This window comes from Drosophila yakuba, chromosome X (assembly GCF_016746365.2).
Source record: "Drosophila yakuba strain Tai18E2 chromosome X, Prin_Dyak_Tai18E2_2.1, whole genome shotgun sequence".
NCBI classification, from domain to species: domain Eukaryota; kingdom Metazoa; phylum Arthropoda; class Insecta; order Diptera; family Drosophilidae; genus Drosophila; species Drosophila yakuba.
Window position 1 is genome coordinate 7978039 of NC_052526.2, and position 14033 is coordinate 7992071.

General features: G+C 44.8%; 4 protein-coding genes across 4 annotated transcripts; 2 read left to right on the forward strand and 2 right to left on the reverse strand.

The window, feature by feature from the left end:
* The first annotated feature begins 2807 nt into the window (after positions 1–2807).
* On the forward strand, positions 2808–6311 carry LOC6524631 (late secretory pathway protein AVL9 homolog). The gene is made up of 4 exons (XM_002100452.4): positions 2808–4141; positions 4397–4798; positions 4869–5049; positions 5115–6311. The coding sequence occupies exons 1-4, from the start codon at positions 3112–3114 to the stop codon at positions 5623–5625; spliced, it is 2124 nt and encodes a 707-aa protein (XP_002100488.1). The 5' UTR covers positions 2808–3111; the 3' UTR covers positions 5626–6311.
* Positions 6312–6396: 85 nt separating this feature from the next.
* Positions 6397–8842, reverse strand: LOC6524632 (unconventional myosin-XVIIIa). Its single transcript, XM_002100453.4, has 4 exons — positions 8667–8842; positions 8547–8606; positions 8099–8483; positions 6397–8020 (listed from the first exon to the last, which is right to left on the reverse strand). Exons 1-4 carry the CDS (start codon positions 8750–8752, stop codon positions 6524–6526), a joined length of 2028 nt encoding a protein of 675 aa, XP_002100489.1. The 5' UTR covers positions 8753–8842; the 3' UTR covers positions 6397–6523.
* Positions 8843–8882: 40 nt separating this feature from the next.
* LOC6524633 (selenoprotein BthD) lies at positions 8883–9974 on the forward strand. Its single transcript, XM_002100454.4, has 3 exons — positions 8883–8991; positions 9051–9473; positions 9532–9974. Exons 1-3 carry the CDS (start codon positions 8962–8964, stop codon positions 9790–9792), a joined length of 714 nt encoding a protein of 237 aa, XP_002100490.3. The 5' UTR covers positions 8883–8961; the 3' UTR covers positions 9793–9974.
* A 773-nt stretch (positions 9975–10747) lies between these two features.
* On the reverse strand, positions 10748–13329 carry LOC6524634 (putative lysozyme-like protein). Its single transcript, XM_002100455.4, has 2 exons — positions 12611–13329; positions 10748–12202 (listed from the first exon to the last, which is right to left on the reverse strand). The coding sequence occupies exons 1-2, from the start codon at positions 12913–12915 to the stop codon at positions 11215–11217; spliced, it is 1293 nt and encodes a 430-aa protein (XP_002100491.1). The 5' UTR covers positions 12916–13329; the 3' UTR covers positions 10748–11214.
* Between the last annotated feature and the right edge of the window lie 704 nt (positions 13330–14033).

Sequence of the window (14033 nt, forward strand, 5' to 3'; positions counted from 1 at the left end):
CCCCATCGCATTGCCATTTGTCTAACACTTGAATCTATTCGTCATTGTTCCGATTTTCTTTTTTATTTTTCTCCTTTTGCTATGCTATTTTTTATTTTCTTCTTTTTTCTTCTTCAGATACTTCTGCCAAATAGTTTCAGATACACTTACGCACCTTACAGCCCTTGGTTTCAGCTATCGAATTTGATTCATTCTTTTTGTTGTACTTTTATTTCAAAATTCACCAAATCAATTGGAAGAATTTGATAAAATCTCTTTTCCCTATATTTAATTTTTCCTGAAAAGTATAATTTTTCGCATAATTTAATACACATCATTACCCAATGTGAAATATTCGTATTAAGTAGGGTAGTGAAACATAGTCTGTTCTGTATTGTTATCCATAAAATAATAGCGAACAATATACATTCTTGTAAACTTATAATATTTTGTTGAAATGTACTTTGTACTACATCGATTTTCATATATTTCGTATCGTTTACATCATGAATGAAAAAATTCTTTGTATAGAATTAAATATGTAATTAAAATTCTACAAGAATAAAAAACAAATTTCGTTTAGACTAGTATCTTCTTAGGTATAAATAGAAGCATATTGCAAATTCATTCTTTTTTTTATTTTTAAGTAATAAATTGCTGTAGCAAAATACTTAAATAAAATCCTTATATTTACATTCGGTTGTAGAGTTAATATTTAAAGTCTTAGTGGAATCTCTTAAATACTTGCATAAGCAAGATGTTTAATATTATTTTAAAAATATATATTAAAAAAGTAAAGTAAAATTACTATATCGTCGCACAGTTTTGCCATTTGTTTTGATTTCGTTTTTGGTTACCAAGTGTCTTAAATTTAGAACATTTTTGTATCTGCACCTCTGCGAAATGCAGCAGATATGCAGATAAGTGTGTGTGTGGGTAGTTCAGTACGGTCTAGGTATTGTGCATGGCTTGCCAAAAAGCACAAAACTACAGAATCGCAATGGGACACAGGTGGGCAGGTGGAATTTTCGGGGATTTAGTGCATGAAATGGTCCGTTGGAGTTGTGTCCAGATATATGCAGCATCTGTAAGCGGTTTCTAGTTGGGTTTCATTTTTGGCTGCCATCTGCCTGGGCTGGATTCACATAACATCTTCCGTTCAATAAACAACTATGAACTTATTGCAAACATCGGGCCAAATGGCTCAGTGATCCGTAATCCGTACACCAAAAGTACGGACATGTGCAGATGTGGGCGTGAAAGTGGGTTTCGGGTATGCCGTATGCCTTCAAGTAATTTTCAATTCGCATCATCTTCTGAATGTCCGAACATCAGAAAGTTAGAAAATTCGAAAATCAGGGAATAACAAATAGCACAGTTTCGAATTTTTGTTGTTCTATTTTTGGCCATTTTGTGTGGGCGCTTTTCGTATGTAGCCTTCGGTTTTTAGTGCCGATCGTATGCACGAAGAACGCCCGATATAAAAAAAAAGAAAATATATAGATATATATTAAAGTATGCGCGTATATGTGTTTGTTTAAATATCTTCTATATGTCTATCTATAGGTTAGCTTTCTGGGGCGATGTTTACGGGCAACTGTGGGTAATATGTGCATAGATCAGGAATAACATAAACATTATCCAAGATCTGGAAAAATATTTGATTTCAGACAAGATAACTGAGGGATTATATGAATGAAAAGACCATCCAAAGTATCGAATAATTTGAATTGATGGTATCCAGTGCAAGCATAAAAATTAGCCAACAAATTTGTGTCAGTTTCATACTTTTCTACTGTGTATGAAATATGAAAAGCAGTTAAAAGCCTAAAATAATTTATTTCCAATTCCAGATTTTAGTCAACATAATATTTAGAGTTTTATATAATTAACTGCAAATCATTTACCATATTAAATTAATGCATCGAGTTAAATTTATATCTAAATATATGTTTCATAAAGTTTTCAATGAATAAGATCAGGTCAGGCAAACATATTTTGTAAAGAACAAACAACCCGATGTGTGCCAATTTTAGAATCTATATGTTGGATGTTCGATTTAAAAATACGCTCTAACTAAATTAAATGAAATGAAAACGAACCAATTAAAAAAAGCAAAAAAAAAAACACACGAAAAAGAAAAACAACGGAAAAATCCATAAGAAAAAAACACATAGAAGAAACCCCGAAATGAAAACAGCAGAAAATATAAAAACGTTTAAGAAAAGAGCCATCATACACAGTCTGGCTATATAGTACCTAATGCTCCGTCTACTATATGTATAGTATTACACGTTTATTTTCAGAATTTGTTTTTGACTTCGCTTTCGCCTTGTTGACACTTGGAAATGTGTATTAAATATTACCCAGTAGTCAAGCTAACGATATCGCTATTGAAACCAAAATGTTACACTTATTTTAACATAATGATTGTTTTAAGAAAATCATGCTGGTAAGTTGTATATGTATGTGCTATGTGTAAACAAAGAGATTTTTTGTATTGAATAAATGCATTTTTTTGTCAATTTGAATAAATTTTGTAACTTCATTAATTATTTTTTCATTTTATCTGAATGATTATGTATGTTCTCATCTGTTTGGAATTGATTTATTTTTTGTATAGATTTAGTAAAGATTTAATAAAGAATAAAAAGATACACAAATAAGTTGCACTACGAAGCTTATAGTTGATAGGTCATATTATAAATTTGTACTACTTCAAAAATGGTTATTCCAAATTCAAAAGTAACCGCCAATATTCGTACTGTTGTAGTCGATAATGCCGTTGGTCGAGACGAACATATCGATAACCGGCAAATGCACATCTAATTGGAGTACAAAATAACGCCTCCTGATATCGATACGCTATCACAAACAAGAAAATAGAATAAAAACAAAATCGTTTAAAAATTGTACAGATAGAAAGTTAAATACGACAGGCAGATAATAATTGCAAAGACAATAAGTGCGAGTTGGTCGAAATAGAATAACAATTGCGTGGCGTGGTTACACGAGTGCGAGCGAGAGGGCCGATGCGGTAGTGGCCAAATCCAATTGGATTTTCTTTTTGCAGGCAAAAAACGCTTTTTTGGTGGACACCGCTTGCTCCGTGGAACAAGGAAAAGGACAACGATGGCCAGCGAGCCGGAGAACAAGCCACCCATCCTGCACATCCTCGTGGTGGGCTTCCACCACAAGCTGGGCTGCCAGGTGGAGTTCTCGCATCCGCCGCTAATCTCGGGCTCCACAGGACGCCACGAATGCCCCTCCGGCTGGAAGTACCTGCCCACTCTGGCACTGCCCGATGGCTCGCATAACTTTGCCGAGGACACCGTGTTCTTCAACCTGCCCAGTTTGTATGAGCCGGCTGCGAGTATCTACGGCGTGTCCTGCTATCGCCAGATACGCGTGGAGAAGCTCAAGATCCGGACGGCGGACCTCACGCGCAGCACCGTTCAGAAGTCCGTGTGCATTTTGGCCCGCCTGCCCATCTACGGGTACATCGAGGTGAAGCTAGCCCTCATTGCCGATGCATTTTTCGATCAGGGCGACTTCTCCGGCACGGAACTGCTGGTCAAGGCGTATCAGCAGCTAAATGCCTGCCTCCAGGACGACGAATCCCGCCGCCCATTGCGCCACTTTCACGTGGGCCTGTCCCTGCGCGAGCTCGTACTCCACTGGCGCCACAAGACGCTAATGCTCTTCAAACTAATGCTGCTGCAGCGCCGCGTGGTCTGCTTCGGTTCGCCAGTGCGCCAAATGTGTGTGCTGATCCTGGGCATGGCATCGCTGGTGCCGCGGCTGCTGGAGAAGGGCTTCCAGGAGGTGGCCTGTGTGCGCACATCGCGACCACTGTCGCCCATGCCGGATTTTACCGACTCCCTGCAGCGGGAGGCGCAGGCGGAAGCCGAGGCGGAACTGGAGGCAGTGGCTTCCGTTGCCGCTGGCTCCGATGAGCAGAAACTCACGCCCGAGAGCGCCACAGCGGTGGAGGGCGAGGCTGAGGAGCTGGCGCTCGTCTCATCCGCAGCCTCTGCAGGCGAGGAGCAGGCCAGTGGCGATGACACGTCAACGCGTTCCACACCAAACTCGCAGTCGCAGGACTCCTCGAACGGCAGGAACAGCTCGCTGACCAGAGAGGCCAGCGTGGACACACTGGCGTGTGAGTAGCCCATGCAATTTTAGTAGATCTTGGATATTGGATCATTTTTGTGAATTCTTCCATTATAATAATACTGTAACCTTTGTTAAGCCATTTCATCATTTACGCCTTCATCATGCCATATAAGTGAATCATACTAGATAGGAGTTTACACACACCTGTGACGCAGTGTTTGGAAATGTTCTATAAAAAAACGTTATTAAGTTAAGCCATTTATATATTTTTAACTGACCTGCTGAAATCTTTCGTCCACAGCTAACCTCGCCGCCTTGTGCGCTGTGAATCCGGATGAGTATCGGGCACCGGTTAGCATCTTCGCCAGCGGCAATCTCTGCCTACCGTATCTGTCGCTGCCGTACATGGACCTGCTCAGCGACCCCATGGTGCTCTCCTATGTCATCGGCACCTCCAACGTTCTTTTCCAGCAGAAACGTCAGCTGGCTGACGTCCTAGTGGACATAGAAGCGGCCAATCTGGATGCACACGATCCGGAGCTTAGGCGCCAGCTGGTGCTGAGCACCGAGGATCTGCGCTACATGGACTACATCATGAAGCACGTGCAGTCGCCGAAGGAGGATGCGGAGGGCAGCGAGTACTGGATTCGGGAGCAGTTTCAGGGCTACATCCTGGCTCTCCTGCGAACTGCTGTGGCTCCAGGTGGGTCTTGTCATCTAACTTCTTAACTTTTGGTTGTACCAACAAATCTAAATGTGTTTCTTTGATTTAGATGCCATGCCCAAGGACAACGATCATTTCAATGCGCATTTCATGGGCGCCTTCAAGCGCACCCAATGCTTTCAGGAATGGTACGACGTTAGGCCCGAACCCGAGTTCTTTGAAGCCCTGCCCGCTGGTCATCCCTTTGCCGGCACTTTGTCCGTGGCGGACATGAAACTAAAACTAGCACAGTAAGTGATAAACCAGAAACCAATCGAAAAACAAAACTAAGTTTCCAAACAATTGGAATTTCCAGAACCATGCAAAATAGCGAGAGTGGGCGAAAAATCAACCAGGCGGTGAACACGACGAGTCGTGCGGTGGGCGGTGCCATATCCCAAGCGAAGGGCGCCTTCTCCAGCTGGTGGTCATCCATCACGACGGCACCGCCCAATGCAAACGCAGCGCCCACGACCAGCGCCAATGGCCAGGAAGCGGATGTGAGCGAAGGAGCTGCAGCGCAAGAGATCTCAGTTACATTCCAGAATCACAAGGACGCCGAGAACCTTGACATGGCGGGTGTTAGCATACACCTGGCTGGCCAGGAAGAAGCACCCGAGTCGCATGAGTCACAGAGCGCCAGCTGCGACAAGCCGCAGGGCATCGTTGAGATCGGACGCGAGGCGGAGCTGTTAGACAAAGCCGATCAGTCGGAGGAGCCCAAGATCTCGGCTGCAAGTCAAGCCGGTCAAGGTCGGCCAGGATGTGGCGGCGATGTGGCCACCTCGGCCGTGGAGCGCAGCAGTGGCGATGTCTTCATTGTCTGAGGACGTAAGCACTATCGGGCATTGTATAAAATTGAACTAAGCTAAATGATAATTATTTATTACGCAACATATTATTGTCTCATTCTCGATGTTGAATTTATAACTACTACTCGAACTTCCCTAATTTTTTTCCATACCCATATTCTCTAGTTGGTTGACTTGTGGTACAAAGAACTTAGGAATTATGATCGAGGGACAATATTACTACTACTACCACTACCACTATCACTACTCACATATAAACCGGGAGCCAACGATTTGTTAAACAAAATATTGAAATCTAGACTTTAAACTTGAAATAAAATAAAATGACAAATTATTAGTTATACAACTATATGTTTACAAATACGAAAAGTGCGCACAAATGAAATAATATGCACATATAATTCAATTTATATGTTTCTTTTGCTATAAATGCATACATTTGTTACTGTCCCCTGCAACTTTTTGTGACACAAGTCAATCGCACACTAACCTACACAAAATTGGCCAAAAGATAATATAATTTAATATTTATAGATGCCTACGTTTAAGTTACCCTTGCCGTATTCACCCACCACTCAGTGTATATGTATAACCATGTAAAGCTAAACCGTTCCAAGTGCAATTTGTAATCCAAAAATGGCAGCGGAGATCCGTAATGGAATCCGCAATACGTGTGGCAATAAAAAACTTAAGAAATCTGATATTATGGAGTACCCCCTCCTTTGTCCAGGAACCACAGTGTTCTACTCAATTTACCTAATTCAAATGTAATCAAAAATAAATGCATTTCATAAAACATTTGTAGACAGCTTCATTGCTTTTTCATTTACGAAACAATCGTACTTTTAAAAAAAACCATTACATTTACAGATCAACTGGATTATACATAAAAGGAAGAAACGAAACATCTGGATCAACGCTTCTTGATGGCCTGCAGCACTGGCTGGAAGGATGGCAGCTGGGCGGAGTACACCTTATGCTCCTCATCGCTCAGCTTGGCCTGACACGCGGTGACCTTTGATTCCAGGGCCTGCAGCTCCTTCTCCGCTTTTGCCAACTTCTGCTCGCATTTCTCGAGGTGTTCGTTGCGGGCCTTGAGATCCTGCTCCTGAAACTGCTCGGCGGCGATGAGCAAATCTTCGTTCCTTTGCTTGCTGGCTTGCAGCTTCTCCAGCGCCTCCTTCTCCCGCTTCTCCATCTCACCCAGACGGGCGATCTGGTCATACTGATCCTCCAGCAGCTGCTGCCGGTGCTGCGCGTGCATTTCCCGCTTGGTCCGATAGCTGGCCTCCATTTTGGTTAGGCGCTGCTTCTGCGCACGCAATTGAGAGTCCAACGTAGCAATTTCCGTGTCCAACTCGACGAAATCGGATTTTATTTTGGCCACCTGCTGATCCAACATCTGACGCCGATCGATATTCTGCTGGCGATGTTGCTGTAGAAGTTTTCGCAGCAGCTCCAGGCACTGTACCCGCTCCGAAATATCCTTTTGATTGGGATTTAGCGGCAGAGTAAGATCCGATTGCTGACCAATGCCGCCCTTTATCAGGGCACAAATTACCGGCACCATGCTCAGGTGACGCACGTGGGAGTTGAAGACCTCAACGGAATCCAGTTGTTTTTGCTTGGCTCGCGACAGCATTACCTGCTGATGGAGCTCCAGCTCGGACACCTCCTTCACCTGACGATCATAAGCCTTGGAATAGTTTTCCATATCGTCGCACTTCATTTGAAGCTCCTTCAACTGCTGGGCTGTGTACTTCTGGCTGTTAACCGCCTGCTCCAGGATCTTTTCATACTTCATTTGCTGGCGGAGATTGGACTGCATTTCTTCTGCCTGGGCAGACAGCTGGTCGAATAGCTTAAGCTGCTTGGGCAGGTCCTCTTGACTGGCAGCTAGCTGTTGGGCGAGCTGGTCGTGCTCTTTGGTAAGTCGTTCTAGCTTGTTCAGTTTATTGTCGTTGCTAGGATCATGCAGCGTATTCTCTAATTGCTGTAGCTTCGTCTTCAGATCGCCGATTATCTGGTCTAAAGCCTTGCGATCGGGCAAATCACACTTCTTGTTGATCACCTGATCCCTGGTCTCCGCCTGCAGCTTGGCCTCCTCTTTGGTGAGCTCCTGATCCCACAGGGAAATACATTTGCTAGCCTCTGCGAAAAGCAGGCCATTGACCTCTTCGTCTAGCTGGATGGCGTGCGCCTGGGTGGTGGACATAATGGCCGTCGACTCGCAGTGCATGCTATTCAGATACGAGCTGGGCTGCTCCATGGTTTCCATAAACGGAAACTCCTCTTCTAACTCATCCGACGAGGGCAAAGGCGGTACGAAGTCCATGAGAAAGTCCAACAGGACGATCACATGACCGAATGAATGCTGTGTTGTTGGCGATACCAGCCATGATTTGTTCACCTGTAAGTCACAAATGGATTTAAGTATCAAGAGAATGCTGGACATCTAAATGTATCCTTGTACATTCGTGCTGCTTACCGGATATGGATACTGCAGCTTCTGCATTGCGCTTGTGATATCTTCGACGTGGTTCTGGCCCACAGTCACTCGATTGCGCCAGATGTGATGGAACAGAAAGTTGAGAATGGAAACAAATTGCTTGATGGTCATATGCCGCAGTCCACCGGGCCGACTGAAGAGATCCGCAATAAGCCCTGTGGGCGCCTCGCTATGCTGAATGTCATGCAGGTATTCCAGGATCTGCTGTGCCCGCTCCGCTACCCATTTCTTGTCGGAGTGTGGCGCAATGGCGCGCTCTGCGGTGGAGGGTACAAATCGGTTACCTCGCTTGGGAGTCACGCCCATTTGACTGGCCCGATCCCGCTCCAAGTTGAGCGGCTGTGGCAGACGCGATGCAGAGGGCCTGCAGGACATTGATTTGGGACATTACTGGCTATGCATTAGATTAGCGAATGGATGTGCCTACCTTCTGGGGACCGCCTGGCTGGAGGACGGAGTGTGCGTGGCTACACTGCGCTTCGTTGCCCTGGAAAAGGATAGGCATTGCCTTAGAGGGGCTTGCTCAGTTGGATTCCGGATCACTCACCTGGTTTGCCGCTTATCAGTAGTGCTGCGGTCCTCCAGTACATCGGCACGGAACTCGCTGGTCCGTCGTGGCATTAGGTGCGACATCTTGGCGTAATTACAACTCTGTTGATTAAATTAAATGTTTACTAAATTTGATTGCGAATCGCGCGTCGCTTAACGTCTGTTATCGGCAAATCGATAGGTTCCAGGGATGGAGCTGTAGGCCGTTGTCACCCTGCGTTTCTACACCATCTGGCAACACTGACAAGTAAGAAGTGCGCCATTTACTTGAACATTCTAATCCGTCTAGGATCATGCCACCAAAACGGACCAAAAAAGCTGAGGTAAGATTGAAATACTACGTTTTTTCAATAGGTAAAACTATTTCCCAACTATTTTCTAGGCGCCAGTTGTGGAGCGGGATGCAGCCGAAGTGTTGGATCCCAATGCGCCGGTGCTCTACGTAGAGCACTGCCGATCCTGACGAGTCTTTCGTCGTCGAGCGGAGGAGCTGCACTCCGCTATCCGGGAGCGCGGTCTCCAACACCTTCAGCTTCAGCTGAATGCACTTGGAGCACCGCGGCGAGGAGCCTTCGAGTTGAGCTTAAGCGCCGGACTGGGGAAGCCGGAGCAGGTGGCACTTTGGTCGGGTCTAAAGCGGGGTCCACCACGTGCCCTCAAGTTTCCCACTGTGGAGGAGGTATACGATCGGATTGTAGAAATTCTGGGTGACCAGCAGAAGTCATCCAAAATTGATCTACCGGAGTCCGAGACTGTAACATCCCCAAAGAAGTCAGTGTCCACGGAGGAACCACAAACGAATGAGGTAGGAAAGTCCAATAAGTCCAGAAAAAATTAACACAATATTGTTTTTATCAAAAAAGAAAAAGGTACCTTCAACTTCCAAATCCAAAGGGGAGCAGAAATCCAAGGAAGAGCCACCTCAAATCGACTCAAAGGAAGCAAATCAATCGAAAGAGTTGGCCAAAACAAAGAGACAGCCTAAAGCCCAAAAGAAGCCGGCAAAGGCATCCGAATCCCAAGAAGAAACCGCTGAAGAGAAGCCCCAAACCAGCCAGAAACGGAAGCGAACCACCAGGTCCTCCACAGACGAGGCTACTGTCACTGCCAAGCGGAAAAGGTAGTTGTGCCCAAAACGAATCTTTCAGCAATAGAGCCTTATGATCGATGATTGGCAAATCCTTTCGAGGAACTTATCATTGAGAACCCTTTTGCCTTTGTTGATTGCTTAGTTTTGGTGTGAAACCGCAAGAAAAACACTTGAGCATTGTTATTACAAAATATATTAAAACATCTTAGAAACCTATTTCCATTTTTTTTTTTCATTCTCTGTGGTTCATTTTTGTCTGATTTTTGCCTCTCATTCATTAAAATTTTGTGGACTTTGATTTTCTTCCAAAATGTACATATTTTCCTTCTTTGATCTTGTTTAAATTTTGTCCGTTCTTAGTTAGTTAAAATTTGTTTTCGTTTTTAGCTCAGCTTAATAATTATGATCCTAGAGAAAAAATTTTGGTTTTGCGAAATTGTGTTTTTTTTTTTGTAGCTTCTTCTAATGCTAGAGATACCCTACCACTTGCCTAAATAGATTACAATTTGAATTGTCTCCTTTTTAACTAAAATTTTGGTTAAATAAAAAAAATTGAATAGAATATTTGGGTTTTGGGTTTTGGGGAGATAGGTGATAGGTAAAATAGTATTAAGAACATGCAGCAACAGAAACCGAGAGATTGCGATTAGGTGGAGAGCCAGTCCAAAAGGTGGACTTGCTTTAAGTAGAGTCGCAAATATAATGCATGTAAATATATATATAGTATAATGTCTGTACACTCATATATATAATGTACAATATAATGAAATGGACTGGCGAACTTCTCTAAGCCAATCTTTGGAAACCAGGCGTAAAATCATTTCAAGATCCCATTGTAAATATTGCAAAATTATATACTTTCGTATCATAATGTAAAATATGTTGTTTCACAAACGGTGGAGTTACTTTTCACTTATGGCATTGAGGATGCCCAAAATATTTTATAAAGAATTGCCTAAGGATTTCGGAAAAGCTTCTTTATCAAATCATTGACTAACTTATATAATGTTTATTGACGGCCTAAAGGTTTGCTAAACATACAACTACATTTCAATTGATCGAACAATGTTTTCTACATCCCATAGTTTCAGCTCAAATTATCCTATAGAGAAGTTCGCCAGTCTATTGGTAGTTCAAAAAACAACAATCAATTGGCTATGGGAACGTAAAATTAAGAGAGGCGAAACATTGGAATTGTATTGGCTACGGCCTGGTGCGCGGTTCTGATCGTGATCCTGATTCTAATCCTGTTTCTGTCCCTGGTCCACAATGTATTTGTTTCATTTCTTTCTTGGCTCCTCCTCTTATCCTTTTGTCGGGGGCAACAGTGATCAACTAAGGCTTTAAAACTATCTTTAAATTATGTGCGAAAAGTAGGTCGATCAATAGGCGAGAAAACAATGCGAAAACAAGGGGTTTGATTGATTACACGTCCAATTAGTTGCTGATAGAGCGGTTACAGATACTTCCGATAGTTGCGCAGATGGGCGTTCGCGTCCTCGACCACGCCCACCGCAGCAGCGGCACTCTCGAAGGATGGTGGCTCGATTACCATGCCGGGGCTTGTCGGATCGCATGCCGCTCCAACGGCGCTGTTTGGTCCCTTGGTTCGTCGCCTGCCGCGTGTTCCCGCTCCCCGAGATCGGCGGCTGTTGGCCGAAGCTCCCGAAGCTCCTCCTCCGCCCCCAGAACCGGTCACTCCAGCTAGGCCTGCTCCCAGACTGCCACTAAGGATGCCACCGCTGGAGATTGGGCCTCCATTGCTGCCCGGAACACTCTCGCCGGATTCGATGGCCTCCAGCGAGGCGTCCAGCGCCGCATCCGTTGTGGTGATGCGCGACCTGGCCGCTGCACTGCGTCTCCGCGAGCTGGAGCTACCACCTGAATTGCCGCCACCGCCAGCGCCTCCTCCACCACCTCCGCCGCCAGAATCTCCTCCACGCTTGCCCGGCCGCCGCTTGCGCCTCTTTTTGTTGCCATAGCGCGGATCATAGTCGTACTCATCATCTGCCGGCGACTTGGGCTCCTCCAGTGAGTCAACATCGTTTATGTCCATTTCATCGTAGAACCACTCCTTGGGCAAATGCTCCTCCTTGACGGCCTGCTGCTGGTGCTGGTGCTGTTGCTGCTGATGTTGTTGCTGTTGACTGTCCTTGCTGTCGGATGTATCACCGCCGGCGGCACCCAGTGAGCTCGACTCCTCCAGACTGAAGGCTCCATTAAAATCGTGGGCAGTATCGCTGTGCAGGGAACCCAGTACGGCCGGCGCGGCTCCGCCGCCCGTTAGCATATTGAGCGTAAGGGAGGAGCTGCTGGCCAGGCTATTGCTGCCGGGCATTGATCCCACACCACTGGTCAGGCTGCTCAGTCCCAGATTGACGCCGCTGGCCACCAGAGCTTCGTGCTCCTTGCGTAGCGCCTGGAAGGGGCGCTCGGGAAAGCGGCTGTATGAGTGGAAAGTTCGTTATTAGCCAGGATAAACATGGAGCTTTTCTAACGATAAACATTGGAGTGAAGTAGATTGCATGGCATATACACAAATGATATTCCTCATGTTTACACTTCTGGCTATCCGGAATGAAACCTAACTCGTTATATATAGGATTACCACCTGGAACTAGAATTTATTGGAATATCTGCACTACGAAGTTTAGCTAATCCTCTGGCTGTTTGTGGACGTAACCTAAACTGACGCATCACGTCAATGAGACTTTGTGACCTAACCATAGACAAAGTGTTTTCAAGTTCTAATCTGAATCCCCCAGAGTAGTAACTATGGGATAGTTATAGCTTATCCTTGTGTATTTGCCATTCAGTCTAATCCCCCACCGATATGTGTGCGGATTCCTCACCTGTACATCTTGCTCAAGTACTGGCGACGGCTCTTCCGCCAGCGGGCCGCCGGATACGTGTAGATCTGGCCCTGCCGGAAGCCGGGCATCCGCTGTCGCTTGTCCAGGAAGAGTTGCGAGTGGTTCTGGGCGACGCCTGTCTGCGGATCGAGAAAGGGCAGCCGGTGGCGCCGCTCGCTGCACAGGCGCGTGTTGAAGTTGGCACTGTACTCGATCGTCTCCCGGTAGCTGACATCCTTCAGGAAGCTCTCGATCTTGGCCAGATTCGGCATGGATACGATCTGGATGTTAACGGCGGAGGACATGGCTGGTCCTGGTCCTAATCCCACTGTTGGCTAACCTCAGAGTCCGGCTGTGCCGCTAATCCATCCCAGAGTCTTGGCAATTTCCGCTCCGCTCCTCCCCGTTTCTTATCGCAATTTTTTCCAGTGTGTTGTGTTCCGTTTCTTATCGCTTTTCGCTGCCTGTTTTTTTTTCTCTTCGTCTTCCTCCTCTCGACCGACACATACACGCACACACACACGCGCAAAGCTCTCTATCGATGTGACCCCGCGCCAGGGGGCGTGGGCGGCAGTGGGCGTGGTGGGGGCGGTACGTTTAGATCGCGATCTGCGGCCGTATTTTCCAATTGTTTAATTGATCAGAAATGTTAACGTCGTTTTCACTGCTCTGCTGAATGCCAGTGTTACCAGATGACGACACGATTTTCCCCCCAAATGTTCTCGACCGACCGCTACTTTTCCCTAAAAAATCCACTCTTTTTATTGAATTTAAACGAACAGTGTCCTTTATGATTTTAGGTCCCGAATGAGTCTGATAATTTATTATTGTATATCTTGTTTAGCTATGAATTGCTATTTTCTAATTTTAATTACAAGCCTTTATTTAAGGTATTTTTTTAAATATCAACCAGTTATAAAGCAATCGATTGCTGGACCAACGGTCACACATTGTAAGAAAATAGAGATGGGTGACTAGCAATAACGCCTACCTGTTACGCCAATTTCAAAGTAGTATTTTCTTAGAAGCTACTAATAAAATGTTAAATATGAAGGTCAGATTTCTATAATCATATTGAATTGTCCAGCAGATAAGGAAATAAATCTTTCAAATTGAAAAGTACACATTAAGACAAGTCAAATTATATCACCATTATTCGAGTAAGGTACACTGGTAGGCACAATTATTTTGACAAAACGTTCTTTCGTGTTCCTCAGTACTCTTTTATCAGCAGCGTTCAAAGAGTGCGCAAAAGTTCATAAATAGCATATTAATAATAGCATATAAAAAAAGTAGCAAGAATTTTAGTTCAAGCTCAAGATCAAAGAGTACTGAGAAACACGAAAGAACATTTTGTCAAAATAATTGTGCCTACCAGTGTACATAGCAAAAATATCGCACAGGGCAGTAGAGGGTTAACGCT

Excerpts from the sequence above, each read along its gene's own strand:
- LOC6524631 (XM_002100452.4), top strand. The coding sequence starts at position 3,112 with ATGGCCAGCGAGCCGGAGAACAAGCCACCCATCCTGCACATCCTCGTG. Across the intron at positions 4,142-4,396 it reads CAGCGTGGACACACTGGCGT|CTAACCTCGCCGCCTTGTGC; the intron begins GTGAGTAGCCCA and ends TTTCGTCCACAG. Across the intron at positions 4,799-4,868 it reads GCGAACTGCTGTGGCTCCAG|ATGCCATGCCCAAGGACAAC; the intron begins GTGGGTCTTGTC and ends TCTTTGATTTAG.
- LOC6524632 (XM_002100453.4), bottom strand. The coding sequence starts at position 8,752 with ATGTCGCACCTAATGCCACGACGGACCAGCGAGTTCCGTGCCGATGTA. Across the intron at positions 8,607-8,666 it reads ACTGATAAGCGGCAAACCAG|GGCAACGAAGCGCAGTGTAG; the intron begins GTGAGTGATCCG and ends ATCCTTTTCCAG. Across the intron at positions 8,021-8,098 it reads AGCTGCAGTATCCATATCCG|GTGAACAAATCATGGCTGGT; the intron begins GTAAGCAGCACG and ends TGTGACTTACAG.
- LOC6524634 (XM_002100455.4), bottom strand. The coding sequence starts at position 12,915 with ATGTCCTCCGCCGTTAACATCCAGATCGTATCCATGCCGAATCTGGCC. Across the intron at positions 12,203-12,610 it reads TACTTGAGCAAGATGTACAG|CCGCTTTCCCGAGCGCCCCT; the intron begins GTGAGGAATCCG and ends CCACTCATACAG.